The following is a 14,619-nucleotide window of genomic DNA, read 5'->3' on the forward strand; positions in this document are numbered from 1 at the left end:
GACACTTACATTAAGTTTATTAAGGTTATTGCATTAATTCACAAAATATTATGGTGTACAATATTGCAGCATGAATATTGTAATCATAAATGAACATGCATTTTTTAATCACAATTAAGTAGAGATTTTTAATACAATATTTTGACTTGGATGATGGTAAATCAGATTAATTAAATCAAAGTGGTAGTTCTGTCATACAAATAAATAAATTAAAAAGCTGGATCCTCCAGGACCAGAGTTGAGAGCCTCTGCTGTAAAACGGCTGAAAAAATGGCAGAAATTCTAATCCTTTCTTAATATCTAGTATTCAATCAAATGAGGATTACTGATTTATGCACAGGCGCTCGCTTTGGCTGCCCGCGGGGTCCTTCCAGCATTCATTTGCACAGATCGTCACGTGATCGCTCTTTCCCGTCCGGACTCGGAGCACGCGATCATGGGTACGTGTGAGGCGGCGATAAAACCCCTCAAAACACTCAAATACTTGGTGTTATCACATAAGTATCTTAGTTTACATGTTGTTAAAAGTTTAAAGCACACGTTTAGACAAAGAGGAGCTTGATGTGAAGCGATTTTTTGTCGCTTTTTCATATTCTGTAACGGGAGGCATCGATGAGTGGCCCTGGGCTGCTCGAACATTAAACACTGGCACAATCTTTATTTAGACTCCTACTCAAAATATTAAACTACTTTGCGTTTGTTATGCAAATTTTATATTGCTAATCAAATGTGCATGTTGTATATTATAATTTAGCTGCTTTAAAAATAGTCGAGGCATGTTAGGCTAATGCTAGTTTGTATCTAGTCACACCCTCTATAGAATATCTTTTTTTTTTTTTTTTATGATTTGAAACTGTTATTCAGAACCAGCAAGGCTTGTGATTATGGTTTTATTTTGATGTTGGCTGTCAGGAGACGCTCAAGTGATTAACAGCATCTTCTGTAGTTCTAATATGAACTTTTTCGTTGTACAAAGTTTCAAATTCAAAGTAAATTCTTTTCCATTTTAGAGTGTTCATATAACTATCATGTTTTTGTTAAGGTATAATCGCGATATACGGTATTATAGCGATATTGAAAAAAAACTTGCTGGTTTAGTAACTTTAAATATTATAAATAGAAATGGACATTTGTATACACTACAGGAATACACAAAAATGTATAAAGTAAGCAAATGTTTCTGGTTGAAGTGCAAAATAATTATAAATAACAATAGGTACGTTTACAGTAAGGTCTCATTAGTTAACCTTAGCTAATACGTTAAAATTAAGCTATAGCTAAATTTTTTACAAAATTTATTATCCTTGCAGCTGTTAATTCATATTAGCTTGGGTCAATTTAAATAGTTAAGTTTTTATTTTAAGTGTTATTAAATGTTAACTTAATAAATGTTTTTATTATTATTGGCAGTTTGTTAACGAATAAACTAATATTAAATTATGGAGCCTTAATGTAAAGTGTGACTGAACAATGTGCATGTTGTAGTCCAGACGAGTCCGTCACTCTTTCCATATACAGTGGTGCTGAGCATTTTAAACAGTAGATGCAAAAAATTTCTGAAAATGCATTAAAGAAAACCTGAATAATTTGTAATAAATTATTCAAGGCATTTTGAAGTCCCTGCGATAACTATCGCGAATGTTCATTATCGTGATATATAGTCTATACAAATACCGAAACTTATCTATTTTAGAGCGCATATAAATGTTTCTAGTTACTCTCAGCTTTGACGTATTTTCTTTTAATTGCAAACTATTTGATGTTTCAAACGGGTCCAAATGTGTAGGATGCTGGGAGTTTCTGATGCTGGGTATTTGCAAAATTTCTGAAAAAAAAAAAGCTTTCTCTTTTTCATCCTTCAGGCAAGTGTCGTGGACTGCGTACTGCTAGAAAACTGCGGAACCACCGCCGCGAGCAGAAATGGCATGATAAACAGTACAAGAAGGCCCATTTGGGCACCGCTCTGAAGGCCAACCCCTTCGGTGGAGCGTCCCACGCCAAAGGCATCGTGCTTGAGAAAGTGTAAGAGGCTGAGTTTGATGAATATATGGAATAACTAAGGAATGCATGACTGACTTTGATTGTCATGTTGACAGTGGTGTTGAAGCCAAGCAGCCCAACTCTGCCATCAGGAAGTGCGTCAGGGTCCAACTGATCAAGAACGGCAAGAAGATCACCGCTTTCGTCCCCAACGACGGCTGCTTGAACTTCATTGAGGTGAATAGTTTGCGAGATTTTACACGTCTTTATGATTTTAAGAGGATCTCGATCTACAGAGCCTTTTTGCTCTCCGTTACAGGAAAACGATGAGGTTCTGGTGGCAGGATTCGGTCGTAAGGGACACGCCGTGGGTGATATTCCCGGTGTTCGTTTCAAGGTGGTGAAGGTGGCCAACGTTTCTCTTCTGGCTCTTTACAAAGGCAAAAAGGAGAGACCCAGATCATAAACTGTTCTTGTTGAAATTACAATAAAAAAAAAAAAATTCAGTTCCAAAAACTGTCCGTCTGTGTTTCTTAAATGTTTTAAACTTTAGTTGTTATACTGTATGAAGGAACAGAAATGTGTTGTTTTCATGGCAGGTTCCTGTCTTTAACAAACCGAGGGCTGGTAAAATACATGTAGATATTGTACTAAATGAGGCTCAGATACAGTCGTGTCTTTGTTCTTGGGAGTTCAGTCGTGTTTTTGGGAGTATTTTGTAGTATAGTATCTCATAGAAAATGTTGATTCTGAAAGGAAACTAAAGGTTTTCTGACAAATGTATTGGGGTGTACTCATTTATGCTGAGCACTGTATGTAGCTTTATTTAAAAAAAAAAAGTACAGTTTAGCTAATATAATAACCCTATTTCAGAGGCCAAAAAAAAAGTATTTTATAATTTATATAATTTTTTTATATATATATATGTATGTATGCCTTTTTTCCCCCATTTTATCAGCTGTATCACACACATTGCATGGCTCTTAAGGATTTATTCGGATCATTAACCCTATATTTAGTGAATATAGTGATGCTCCATAGACTGCTGTATGAAGTCTTGTGTGTTTTTGCTGATGTTCACTCTCACAGCCGCTGGCGCTGGGCTCGTCTTCTGTTTGCTCAATCTCACTCTCTGCAGGTGCTGGATAATATAACAAGGGTTTGGCAGAGCAGACATCCCACTGCACCTGAGACTGATGCTTTCACAGAATTCCTCCAACATCTACTGTTAGAAGACAGAGAGAGAAATCTGATATTATTACTCTGTTAACATCTTTCCTGTAGTGTTTAGTTTGGCTAAGAGAGAGTTAGCAAGCTGTATAGAGTTAGTCAATTTATTTTATTTTGTTTATTTGTCCATTTTTCCTACATAAAAAGTTTTAAATTATATTTTGTTCTAAATTTTATTTTACTTTGTTTAGTTTGTGTGTCCTATTTACAGTGATTTACATCTGCTTTAATTTGACAAATTTAACATTTTGATTTTTGAATATTATTTGATGTAAAATTGGATTAAGAATGCAAAATAATCAAATTTATGTCTGAGAACTCGCTAAATTAATATTCAATTTAATTTTATTTAATTTTATTAATTCAAACCAAAATACTTTAATTTAATTTTTATTTAATTCAAACCAAGCATTAAATACATTTCTTTTAATATTGTTTAGCCTGTCTGTCATATTCTGTAGCACATTTTTTTCAATGCATATTTTAATATAATTTAATGCAAAATTAGAAAATTATTTTTGTCTGAGATGAAAACTCACTCAAAATTACTGCAATATTTAATTTAATGTAATTTAGCATATAAGAAAGTGATCAAACCAAGCACACTTCATGTTATTTTGTTTTGTTTTTTTCAGTCTGTCATATTCTGTTTACATTTAGTTTAATTTAAGCAATTTAACATTTAATTTGGTATGAAAAGAAGTGACCAAGCCTTGTTTAATTATGAACATTTGCACCATAGTTGCTCTGTAGTTGTCATTGATTAACTGAGTAAGCTCAGGTTTATTGATCTCTAAGTGGCTGCTTTTGAATATATATGGATTCAAATGCCTCTGTATTTCTTCCATTCCAGCCTTCCCACAACAAACAATGAATGTTTCATTAATACAATCAATATAATTTAAAGATAAACCTTGAGAAGTCTGGAGTGAGATGCACTAATGCAAGTGAATTCAAGATTAATGTTATATATATTCATATTATACATTACATTAATGTTATTAGCAGATGCAGATGCTTCTCTGTTTCGAAACAAGATCCAGCCTAGACACTTCTAAAGGAGATTAAAGACTGAGACAAAGCACCTTACAAAAAGACAAATGAAATAGCTCAATGTAAGGGGATTCTGGGCAGATTAGGACAGGAACACATAAGGTGAGATATGAAGTGATGAAATATGTTTTGTCAGATTGGTGTCAAGCCCATCCTGGCCTAGAATCACCTCTCAGCAGCCAGAGGCTGGTTTCATTCTTCTTAACCCCAAACCTGAAGTGCTATGTGTGTTAAGGCAGTTTTCTCTTATACATTAGTGTGCTATCACATGTCTGACTCGTGTATGCAATCATCAGTGTGTTTCTGTTCTCAAATTGAATGACCTCGTAACCCTGTGAGAGATTTTTATAAATTTCAAAATTCCTGCATGCATAGAACGTATAACACTGCAACGATCCCAGAAACAATATGATTTTAATGCATATCGTTGCCCTTTAGTTGGTTTTGATTGCTTCTGTTGACCTCATTTGTTAGTCGCTTTGGATAAAAGCATCTGCTGAACGACTAAATGTAAATGTAATGCAACAATGATGTCTTGTTGATGTCAAAAGTTACTTTTTTTATTGCATATTGACAGTGTGTGAGTGTGTGAGGGTCATATGAAGTCTGGGTCCTCTGAAGTGTCTTTCTGTGTCGCATGATACCTCAGGTATTTATAGAAGACCTGGGACATAAATAGCCTTGTATGCAGTCAATGCGATGCCCCCCAAACCCACTAAGAACACAACAACAGCAATTGCCGTCAGAAAAAGGTAACGTGGAAATAAAATGCCGTATATTTTGGATAAAATGACACTTTAGGGTTTCGTAATTCTGAATGCACAGCTAAAGAAAGTTGATGTAGATCTGAAAGCGGGTTTGGTTACTTTCCATGTTTATTCAGACATGCAAACTGAATGAATATTGACCAACTTTGATAAACATTATCTTAGATTAAAGCATTTAAACAACATGTTTATTTTCTGGCGTTCGCTTTTAGAACTGCACGTGGTGTTATTTACAGTTTGCCGTCACGTGACAGTCAGATAGTTGGCATGCACCCTGTTTCTAAAAGATTTGTTTGTGATCAGTATCCACTAGGACAGTGTGATGGATCTGGAGTCATCTGGAGGGGGTTTGGACGAGGATGTGGAGACTCAACTCATGATCGAGCAGAGTCTCAAGCAGCGCCACAAACAAGCAGAGATCACGAGCTCTTCCTCCGGTGAATCCTGCAGGTCAGAGACGCTTCACACTTTCAGTACGTTTAGATTCATTTCTGCTGCTGCTACTTGAATGAAATATTCTGTATTTTTGTCTGTAGGATCATTCAGATCACTCCTGAGAGAGAGAAGATATTCAATGCAATAAAGCATGGTATGAATCACACAATGACAGAAACAGAGGCAAAAATATGTTTTTATGTTGTTTCAGGACTCTTAAGTTTTTAAACTTGTATATTTTATTGATATGTGGATTTTTAATCAATATTTTCATTACATATATGAAAATTTTCATCCATTTTCTCAGTGCAATGCATTTAGATTTCTTCTTCTTCTTCTTATTGTTATTATATTAATGTTAAAATTTTTCTTATGTTCTTAATGGAGATTATTACAGTTACTTGTTCTGCAATTTATAAAAGAAAATTATGTTTTTTGTTATTTTTTTAATTAAAATCAGATCAAATCAAAACAAATACTTCCATAATTGTTTTCTTAAAGTGATGCAATTTTTAGAATGGTAACAATATTTTTTATTTCATTTGAAAATTACAATGAATGAAGCCTAATTCCCCTGATACTATTTGTAATGCATTCAGATTTACTTATTTTATTTAATATGCATATTTAAATTTTCTTAATAGTGATTAAATGGTGATTAAAAATACTAGAATAAATGTTTACATTTTAATTTAAATTAGATGAAATTAAAGTAGTACAACAAATTCTACAATGTGTCCTTAAAAAAAACTTTTTCCAAAATTATAATTTTCTTTAAGAAAAATATAACATATTTTTTATTTTATTTATATGGGTAAAATATGACCTAGATATGTTTCATGAGATTCACATGAATATATTATTAATTGCAATGATTATCATTATCATTTTTAGCAGTCCCTTCTAAAAACACTTCATTCATTTCATGTTGTTCAAGGTTTCTGGTTTATTTTAGTTAAGTGCTGGTCTCGCAGTTGAACTATAATTCAGCATATGAAGTTCATCAGTATAACTCAGCTGCTTCAGCTATAGTTAAGTAGCATCTGTTTGCTCATGTCATCTGTGGATGTGTTATCAGGTGATGAAAAGTCCCTCCGTAAGCTGACTGTCCATCAGCAAGTGTTCTCTGAAGAGGATGACACAGGATTCATCCCTTTACATGAGGCTGCCATACAAAACAACCAGAACATCCTTGAGATCACATTTACAGGTCTGTCATGAAGATCCTCATTGTTTCTCCTCATCATTGTTGATCTCATGTGGCAAGACTGCAGTGACTGTGATTTCATCTGTTCATCAGCCTCTCCTGAGGATGCCAAGCACAGAAAGACTCATCAGGGTAAGACGTGTCTCTTCTTAGCGGTGGAGAAAGGGCTTTTGGACAACGCCTGTTTCCTGCTGGAGCATGGCAGCAGTCTGGACACCTTGGATAAGGAGGAAGACTCGCCTCTCGTTGTAGGTCAGAAAAGACCATGGGTCATTCTTCCACTAGTTTTTAAATAACGAAATATATTGCTTTGTATTTTTTTCTAATTAATTTAAATCAAACCCTGATGCTTATGTCTAGCCATTAAGATTTGAATACTTTGAAAATTTGAAGTATTTTCATAATTTTTTTTTTAACTTTGCATTTTAAGATTTCAAAAAAGACATTTAATGTTTTAAACTTTAAATTAAACAAAAAGACATTTTCAGTTTTAGTTAGTCAAGCACATAAAGTTAATCTAAATACTAAATTTTAGATTAACATATGTAAAATCTGCAGGTTAATAACATAACATCGCAGACTAATAAAGTGGGACACATGAAATTGTCAGCAATTCAGTTATGAAAATCAATAATAAAATCGCCTTCTGTCCTAAAAACTTGGGGACATATAATTTTCTTAAAACAGAATAAAATGTGTATTCTTTTAAACAAACTAAACTGTTCATGTTAAATAAAATCTGTATTCAGAATAAACCTACTTTATTTGAATTAAAAATGTAAACATTGTTGCAATTATATAGAAGGATTCTCAATAAAAAGTTTATTCTAAAACAAAAAATTCAACTTTCACCCTACAGAATACAAACATTTCGTGATTTATTGATATTACAGCAGTTGTAATGTAAATGGACATCACTAGCAACCAAAAAATGAAGAAAGACCTTGCTGTTTAAAAGGAGATATTTCAGTTTAGTTGGATTCTGTCTTTATTCTTCCTGACCAAATGGTTTTATTCCCTCAGCAATAAGAAACAACCACTACGACATGACGAAGCTCCTGCTAAACTTCAGTGCCAGAGTTAACCAGGAGGGAGCGAACTGCAGGACAGCCCTGCATGAAGCCGCCCGGCTCGGCCTGACGGATTTCGTGGATCTGCTGCTGAAGTACGGAGCTCATCCCGACCCCAGAAGCTCCTACGGATTGACGCCGTTAGCTTTAGCTGCACAGGCCGGACACCTGGAGATCACCCGAACGCTTCTCCGGAGAGGTCAGGAGAAATCCATACGCAGCCCAGGGTTATTACAGTGACGAAAATCCAATTAAAACCAAAGAAACAGAATAAACATTACCCGAAATAAAATTAAATATAGAAAAACTTTCACTTTTTGTTTTGTATTTCAGCTAGTTGCCAAAAGTTAATAACAGTAACCAAAGTTAAAATCATTATAATACTCACAGATTAATAATGATAAAAAATTATTATGATTAAAAATAATAATGATTCTGACTTAAATGCCTTGGTTGTTTGTCAAGTGTTTTAATGCATTATTTTATTTATAATATATAAACAAGAATTGTCATAGGAATGAATAGACAGTTTAACAGCATTTATTTGAGAGAGAGAAAAAAAACCTTTAACATTATAAATGCCTTAATAAAAGCATTATCACCAAATCATGCATAGGTGTGTGTTGGATAAAACTTGCATTACAGAAGTTAAATAATTGTAACCTAACTTAAAATGCATTATAATAATAATAATAATGATTCCATGTTACATCTAAAATTGGTTGTTTGTCATGCATTTTAATGTATTATTTTATTTATAATATATAAACAAGAATTTAATTGAACTTCATTTATACTAAAATAACTAAAACCTAAAATTACACTTTAATAAAATGTATATATGCATATTTTAAAAACAAAAACTAATAAAAATGGCAAAAGCGCAAGTCTTCCATGTCATAGGAATGAATAGACAGTTTAACAGCATTTCTTTAAAAAAATAAAATAAAATTAAAGCTGCAAGCAGCGATGAAAGGGCCTCGCACCCGGGCTCACCACCACCCGGTGCCCATAGGAGGAACAGTGAACGTTGGGCCATATGCTTATAAAATAGTAAATATTTGTGCCAAATTTCCTGCTGCCAACAGGTGGCGCTATGATTACAACTAAATATCGGCATGTTAATGTCTTCAGGCCAGGACTCTTCCCAAACATGCAAAGTTTCGGGCAGATCAGACATCTCATGTTTAAGTTAGTATAAAATAAGTCATTTCCTGTTGCCAGCAGGTGGCGCTATAGTTATAGTTGAATTTTGGCCTTTAGTTGTGTTCAGGCCAGGACTCTTATAAAACATGTGAAGCTGGGTATGCATGAGTTACAACAACTTCCTGTTTCATAATATTAATAGCATCCTTTAGCACATAGCAAGTGTTGCTAGAATGTTTGAGAATATTTCTAGCATGATTAGCACACAATGGCATATTTTAATGTGTTGAAATTGTGCATAAGTGTTAAACATGACACTTCCTGTTGCCAGCAGGTGGTGCTATGACTATAACCGAATACGGTTATGTTGATGTGTTCAGTACAGGACTTTTGTCAAATGTGTGAAGTTTGGGGCAGATCAGATGCTGCTAGCCTGAGTTACAGCAATTTCCTTTTTTCACTGCCTTAGTAGCATGCTTTAGCACTTAGCTAAGTGTTGCTAGCATGTTTTATTATGCTTCTAGAATTTTGCCAGCCTATTTAACACTTTTTGACACTTTTTAATTTGTTCCTAGGAGTCCATAACAGTGTTAACCTTGTCACTTCCTGTTACCAGCAGGTGGCGCTATGACTATAGCTGAATTTGGTTATGGGTGTTTGTTCAGAACAAAACACCTATCACACGTGTGAAGTTTTGGGAAGATCGGACATTGCTTGCCTTAGTTACACCAGCTTCCTTTTTCACTGCATTAGTAGCATGCTTTAACACTTAGCTAAGTGATGCTAGCATGTTTTAGTATGCTTCTAGGATGTTGCCAGCCTATTAAATACTTGTTGTTGCTTTTTATTATTTTGCAAGGAGTCCAACAGTGTTAGACATGCCACTTCCCGTTGCCATTAGGTGGCGCTATGACTAGAATTGAATACGGGCATGTTTATGTGTTCAGGACAGGACTCTTATCAAACTTGTTCAATTTGGGGAAGATTGGACACTGTATGCCTGAGTTACAGCAACTTCCTTATTCAATGCAATAGTTGCATGCTTTAACACTTAGCTAAGTGTTGCTAGCATGTTTTATTATGCTTCTAGAATTTTGCCAGCTTATTTAACACTTGTTGACACTTTTTAATATGTTCCTAGGAGTCCATAAGAGTGTTTAGCATGTAACTTCCTGTTACCAGCAGGTGGCCATATGACTATAACTGAATTTGGTCATGAGTGTTTGTTCAGGACAGAACACCTATCACACGTGTGAAGTTTGGGGAAGATCGGACATTGCTTGCCTGAGTTACAGCAACTTCCTGTTTCACGGCGAAACATCAAACTTTGTCAGGCCGCCAGGGACACACCCCTTGATGAAAACTCAAAACCTTTGCAATTTAACATCACAAAGGTCTTATGATGACCCTCACTAAATTTGAAGACAATCCGATTAAAACTGTAGGAGGAGTTCGTCAAAGTACGAGGCATGGTAATGGCAAAAACTGCACAAAAATCGTACAGGAAATTAAAAATAACTTACTTCCTGTTGGGTTTTGGATTTTGTACCAAGATACTTTTTTGTAGATAATGGTGTGCTACATGTGTGTACCGATTTTCATGCATGTACGTGAAACGTAGTTCGAGGCGCACTCCGTTGAAATATAACAGGTGGCGCTATCGAGCCATTTTGCCACACCCACTTCTGAAACCTATATCAGATGTAAATTTTCGCCAGTCCTGATGCGTGTGCAAAGTTTCGTGAGTTTTGGAGCATGTTGAGGCCCTCAAAAATGCGATTAATTTTGGAGAAGAAGAAGAAGAAACGAAGCAATTCCAATAGGGTCCTCGCACTGCAGTGCTCGGGCCCTAAAAATAAAAAACCTTTTAACATTTATAAATGCCTTAATAAAAGCATTATCACCAAGTCATTCATAGGTGTGTTGGATAAAACTTGCATCATAAAATGCATTATAATAATAATGATTCCTAATCTAAAATTGGTTGTTTGTCATGCATTTTAATGCATTATTTTATTTATATTGTATAAACAAGAATTTAATACCTAAAACCTAAAATTACACTTAATAAAGTTTATATATGCATATTTTAAAAACAAACTAATGAACTAATAAAAATTGCAAAAACGCAAGAAGAGTTGTTCAAAAACAATTTACTTAATCAATAACAATGATATGCATTATGTAATACTTCATATAGTACTATTATTTTTTTAACATTATTAAGAATAGTTAAAACAGAAAGAAATAAAAAAATGTAATAAAGCTCGGACTAAAATTAAAATGGAGAAAAATAAAAATGATCTAATTTGCAATATTAATAACAACTATAAGAGCATTTGTTTTAATGATTCTAAAATAAGAGTAATGTGTTTGATCTGTTGTCTGGGCTCTGGATCTGTGGTTTCTGTTGTGTTCAGGTGCTGATGTGGAGTCTCAAGCTCAGGATTGTGCATCAATATTGTTTGAGGCATCTGCTTCAGGAAACCCTGACGTCATCTCATTACTGCTGGAGTACGGCGCTGATGCTAACATCCCCAAACACACGGGACACCTGCCCATCCACAGAGTGGCCCACCGCGGACACGTCAAGTTAGTACGACATACTGGATGACTGTTCATGCAATTAATTTCCTTTGATTTACTCCAGACTTAAACTTAAGGTTTAAGGGTTTAAATTCATGTTTATTGCATTATTTCAGTATGTGTTTAGTGTTTGTATGAATGACACTGTGCACCCTCTCTCTCTCTGTCTCTCTCTCTCTGTCTCTCTCCGTCTCTGTCTCTCTCTATCTCTCTCTCTGTCTCTCTCTCTCTCTCTCTGTCTCTCTCTCTCTCTCTCTCTCTCTCGCTCTGTCTCTCTCTCTATAGATTTCCCTTCTCAGTTTTTTGGAAGAGCTGTTAGTGATGAGCTTATGTTAGTTTCTCATCACCACCAGTTTTTGGTAGTTATCAGTGCATTACAATGGTTCAAAACAGATATCAGTACTTCAATATGTTGGTTTATTAACGTTAGAACATTAGATCCGTTAATGAAATACGGTATTTTATTGTGTAATTTCTTTTTTTTTGCAGTGAAGGACCGGAACTATGCGTTTTATAATTGTGATTTTATCGAATGTTTATGTTATTTAAAGTAACGGAATGTTTTATGGTTTTAGTTGACTATATTATCTCTTCCCGTCCTGTCCGCAGGGCCCTGGCTCTGCTGATCCCGGAGACGTCGTTGGATGCGGTGGATGACAGTGGGATCAGTCCTCTTCACTCGGCGGCGGCCGGTGGACACACACAGTGTTTGGAGATGCTGCTGAAGGCTGGTTATGACCCTAACTTCATGCTGCACCCATGGGTGCGTCGCAGCTATGACGACAAGCGCCAGTCCGCCCTCTACTTCGCCGTCTCAAATGATGACATCGCCTCCACCCGAGTCCTGCTGGAGGCCGGGGCGATGCCAAACCAGGATCCCGTCAAGTGCCTGCAGGTGGCGCTGCGGCTGGGAAACTACGAGCTGATCAACCTGCTGCTTCGCTACGGAGCCAACGTCAATTACTACTGCAGAGTGAACACCACGCACTTCCCTTCGGCCTTACAGTACGCGCTGAAGGACGAGGTGGTGCTCCGGATGCTGTGTAATTACGGTTATGACGTGGAGCGATGCTTTGACTGTCCATACGGGGAGGGATCGCACGTCCCGCACGGATACGAGGGCTGGAGTGACACCGTCATTAAAGACACGCTGGTGAGTTCACGTCTGACGTCTGGCGTTCGATGTTTTTAGCGTGATTCTTGAGCTCTCTTTTCCTCTCGCTGTAGTTCTGCGAGGTCATCTCTGTCTCGTGGCTCAAGCATCTCTCAGGAAACATGGTTCACATCATGCTGGATTACGTCGATCATGTGACCTTTTGCTCCAAACTGAAGGCTGTGCTCATGGAGCAGACACAGTGGCCTGAAATCTGCCAAATTCAAGGTTTGTTCAAAAACAATAGGGATTCGTTATTGTTATTCATCTATTATTGATATTAATAATAATAGCATTCACTGTAAATTGTTGACACTTTCATAAAATTTGTATATATGAAAAAATACTTAAAAATGAAATTACTTCAAAATTTGATTTGTACATTAACACATGTAATATTATAATATAATATTGATATTATTATTAATAATAATAGTAATTGCTGTGAATTGTTTACATGTTATTGTATTTGTATACATTGTAAATATATAGTTTTTTTTACTGCTGATTTAAATAAATAAAAAATGTTGCGCAGTGAAAATTACATTAAAATATAAAAGTAATGCAAATTTTAAGGTTTCTGTTTAAATAAGTTTTATAATTTTATAAGTGTTTATATCATTTATACTACTTATAAACTTTTTATATAATAATATTAATTGTTGATAATCATTTACATTTACATTAAACTTATTATTATACATTTTTTATATCACTATTAAATATAATTTATAATTGATTATTTATAATAATTTATATTAGTATTGTATGTTTTTTTTACTGGTGATTCAAATAAAAAATATTGTAACGCAGTGAAAAAAGATGAAAAAGAATCTATGTTTGTACAATAACAATTTATATAATAATAATTATAAAAATAATTAATATTAATTATATTATACTGTATTTTTTTTGTTTTAAATGTGTTGATTTTAAATGTTGATTATTACTATTATTTTAATTATCTTGTGTGTGAAATATAGTTAGCAGGAAACACAAATTAAGTTATATTTTCCCATATTCTCTTATTAGTCTAACAGTCCAAAGAAAACATCTTTAAAACAGAAAGAAAAGTCTGATCAAAGTTTCTCATTGTTAAACAAGTTAACGAATCTTCCTCAAACTAACTCTGTCTGACTTCTATTATAATTACATCAAGAAGCTTTTGGTGAAATTTGAATGAACTCAATAGTCTCTTGTTTGACCTCTTCATATTAAAAATGAAATTTGAAGGAGAGAACTATATTTTCCAAAGTCAGACATCACTTGTTATGAAGTGTGTGGAGTTTAGTAGAGACTAAGAGAGACTTGTTAGTAGAGAATAATTTTGACCAAACAATTAAATCTCTGTTGTCTGCTATTATGTTCCCACCAATGCCAATATCAAACCTACACCCCTGTGCAAAATATTAACTGTGCTGTGAAACTGCTTTTTCTCTGCTCATGTCATGCTTTCAAATTTGACGTTTTGTTTCTTTGCAGAGAACGTCCGCTGTCTGCAGCATCTCTGTCGGCTGAAGATCAGGGCTTGTTTGGGTCGGTTGCGTTTGAGAGCTCCGATCTTCATGAGCTTCCTTCCATTACCAGACCGGCTAAAGCAATACATCCTTTACAAAGAATAGGATATCTACGCTCAGAAGCAATGAAGCAGAGCATGCACCTGGAGAAACACAGTGTTCAGTGTTACAGTGTTCCTGTAGCTCAACTGGTAGAGCATTGCGTTAGCAAGCACAAGGTTGTGGATTCGATTCCCAGGGAACACGCTAGGTAAAATTGTTAGCCTTAATGCACTGTGAGTCGCTTTGGACAAAAGTGTCTGCTAAATGCATTTAAAAAAAACACTTTTAGAGCTAATGGACACTCCATAATAGACTTATTGTCCATAATTATGTGCATATTATTTAAATACCATTAATATGAAATATGAACAAAGTCTTAATGTTAACAAATGTTAGCAAATATATATAGAACCAGAGTTATAGAACTCAATAA

General features: G+C 34.9%; 2 protein-coding genes across 2 annotated transcripts; both read left to right on the plus strand.

Annotated features, from left to right (window-relative positions):
* Positions 1 to 309: 309 nt before the first annotated feature.
* On the plus strand, positions 310 to 2,496 carry LOC132119117 (small ribosomal subunit protein uS12). The gene is made up of 4 exons (XM_059528866.1): positions 310 to 440; positions 1,863 to 2,022; positions 2,097 to 2,217; positions 2,300 to 2,496. Exons 1-4 carry the CDS (start codon positions 437 to 439, stop codon positions 2,444 to 2,446), a joined length of 432 nt encoding a protein of 143 aa, XP_059384849.1. The 5' UTR covers positions 310 to 436; the 3' UTR covers positions 2,447 to 2,496.
* A 2,467-nt stretch (positions 2,497 to 4,963) lies between these two features.
* On the plus strand, positions 4,964 to 14,619 carry LOC132119712 (dynein axonemal heavy chain 12-like). The gene is made up of 9 exons (XM_059529904.1): positions 4,964 to 5,480; positions 5,567 to 5,619; positions 6,544 to 6,675; positions 6,766 to 6,924; positions 7,696 to 7,941; positions 11,309 to 11,480; positions 12,084 to 12,627; positions 12,702 to 12,855; positions 14,110 to 14,619. Exons 1-9 carry the CDS (start codon positions 5,353 to 5,355, stop codon positions 14,247 to 14,249), a joined length of 1,728 nt encoding a protein of 575 aa, XP_059385887.1. The 5' UTR covers positions 4,964 to 5,352; the 3' UTR covers positions 14,250 to 14,619.

Source organism: Carassius carassius, chromosome 38 (assembly GCF_963082965.1).
Source record: "Carassius carassius chromosome 38, fCarCar2.1, whole genome shotgun sequence".
In the NCBI taxonomy this organism is placed as follows: Eukaryota; Metazoa; Chordata; class Actinopteri; order Cypriniformes; family Cyprinidae; genus Carassius; species Carassius carassius.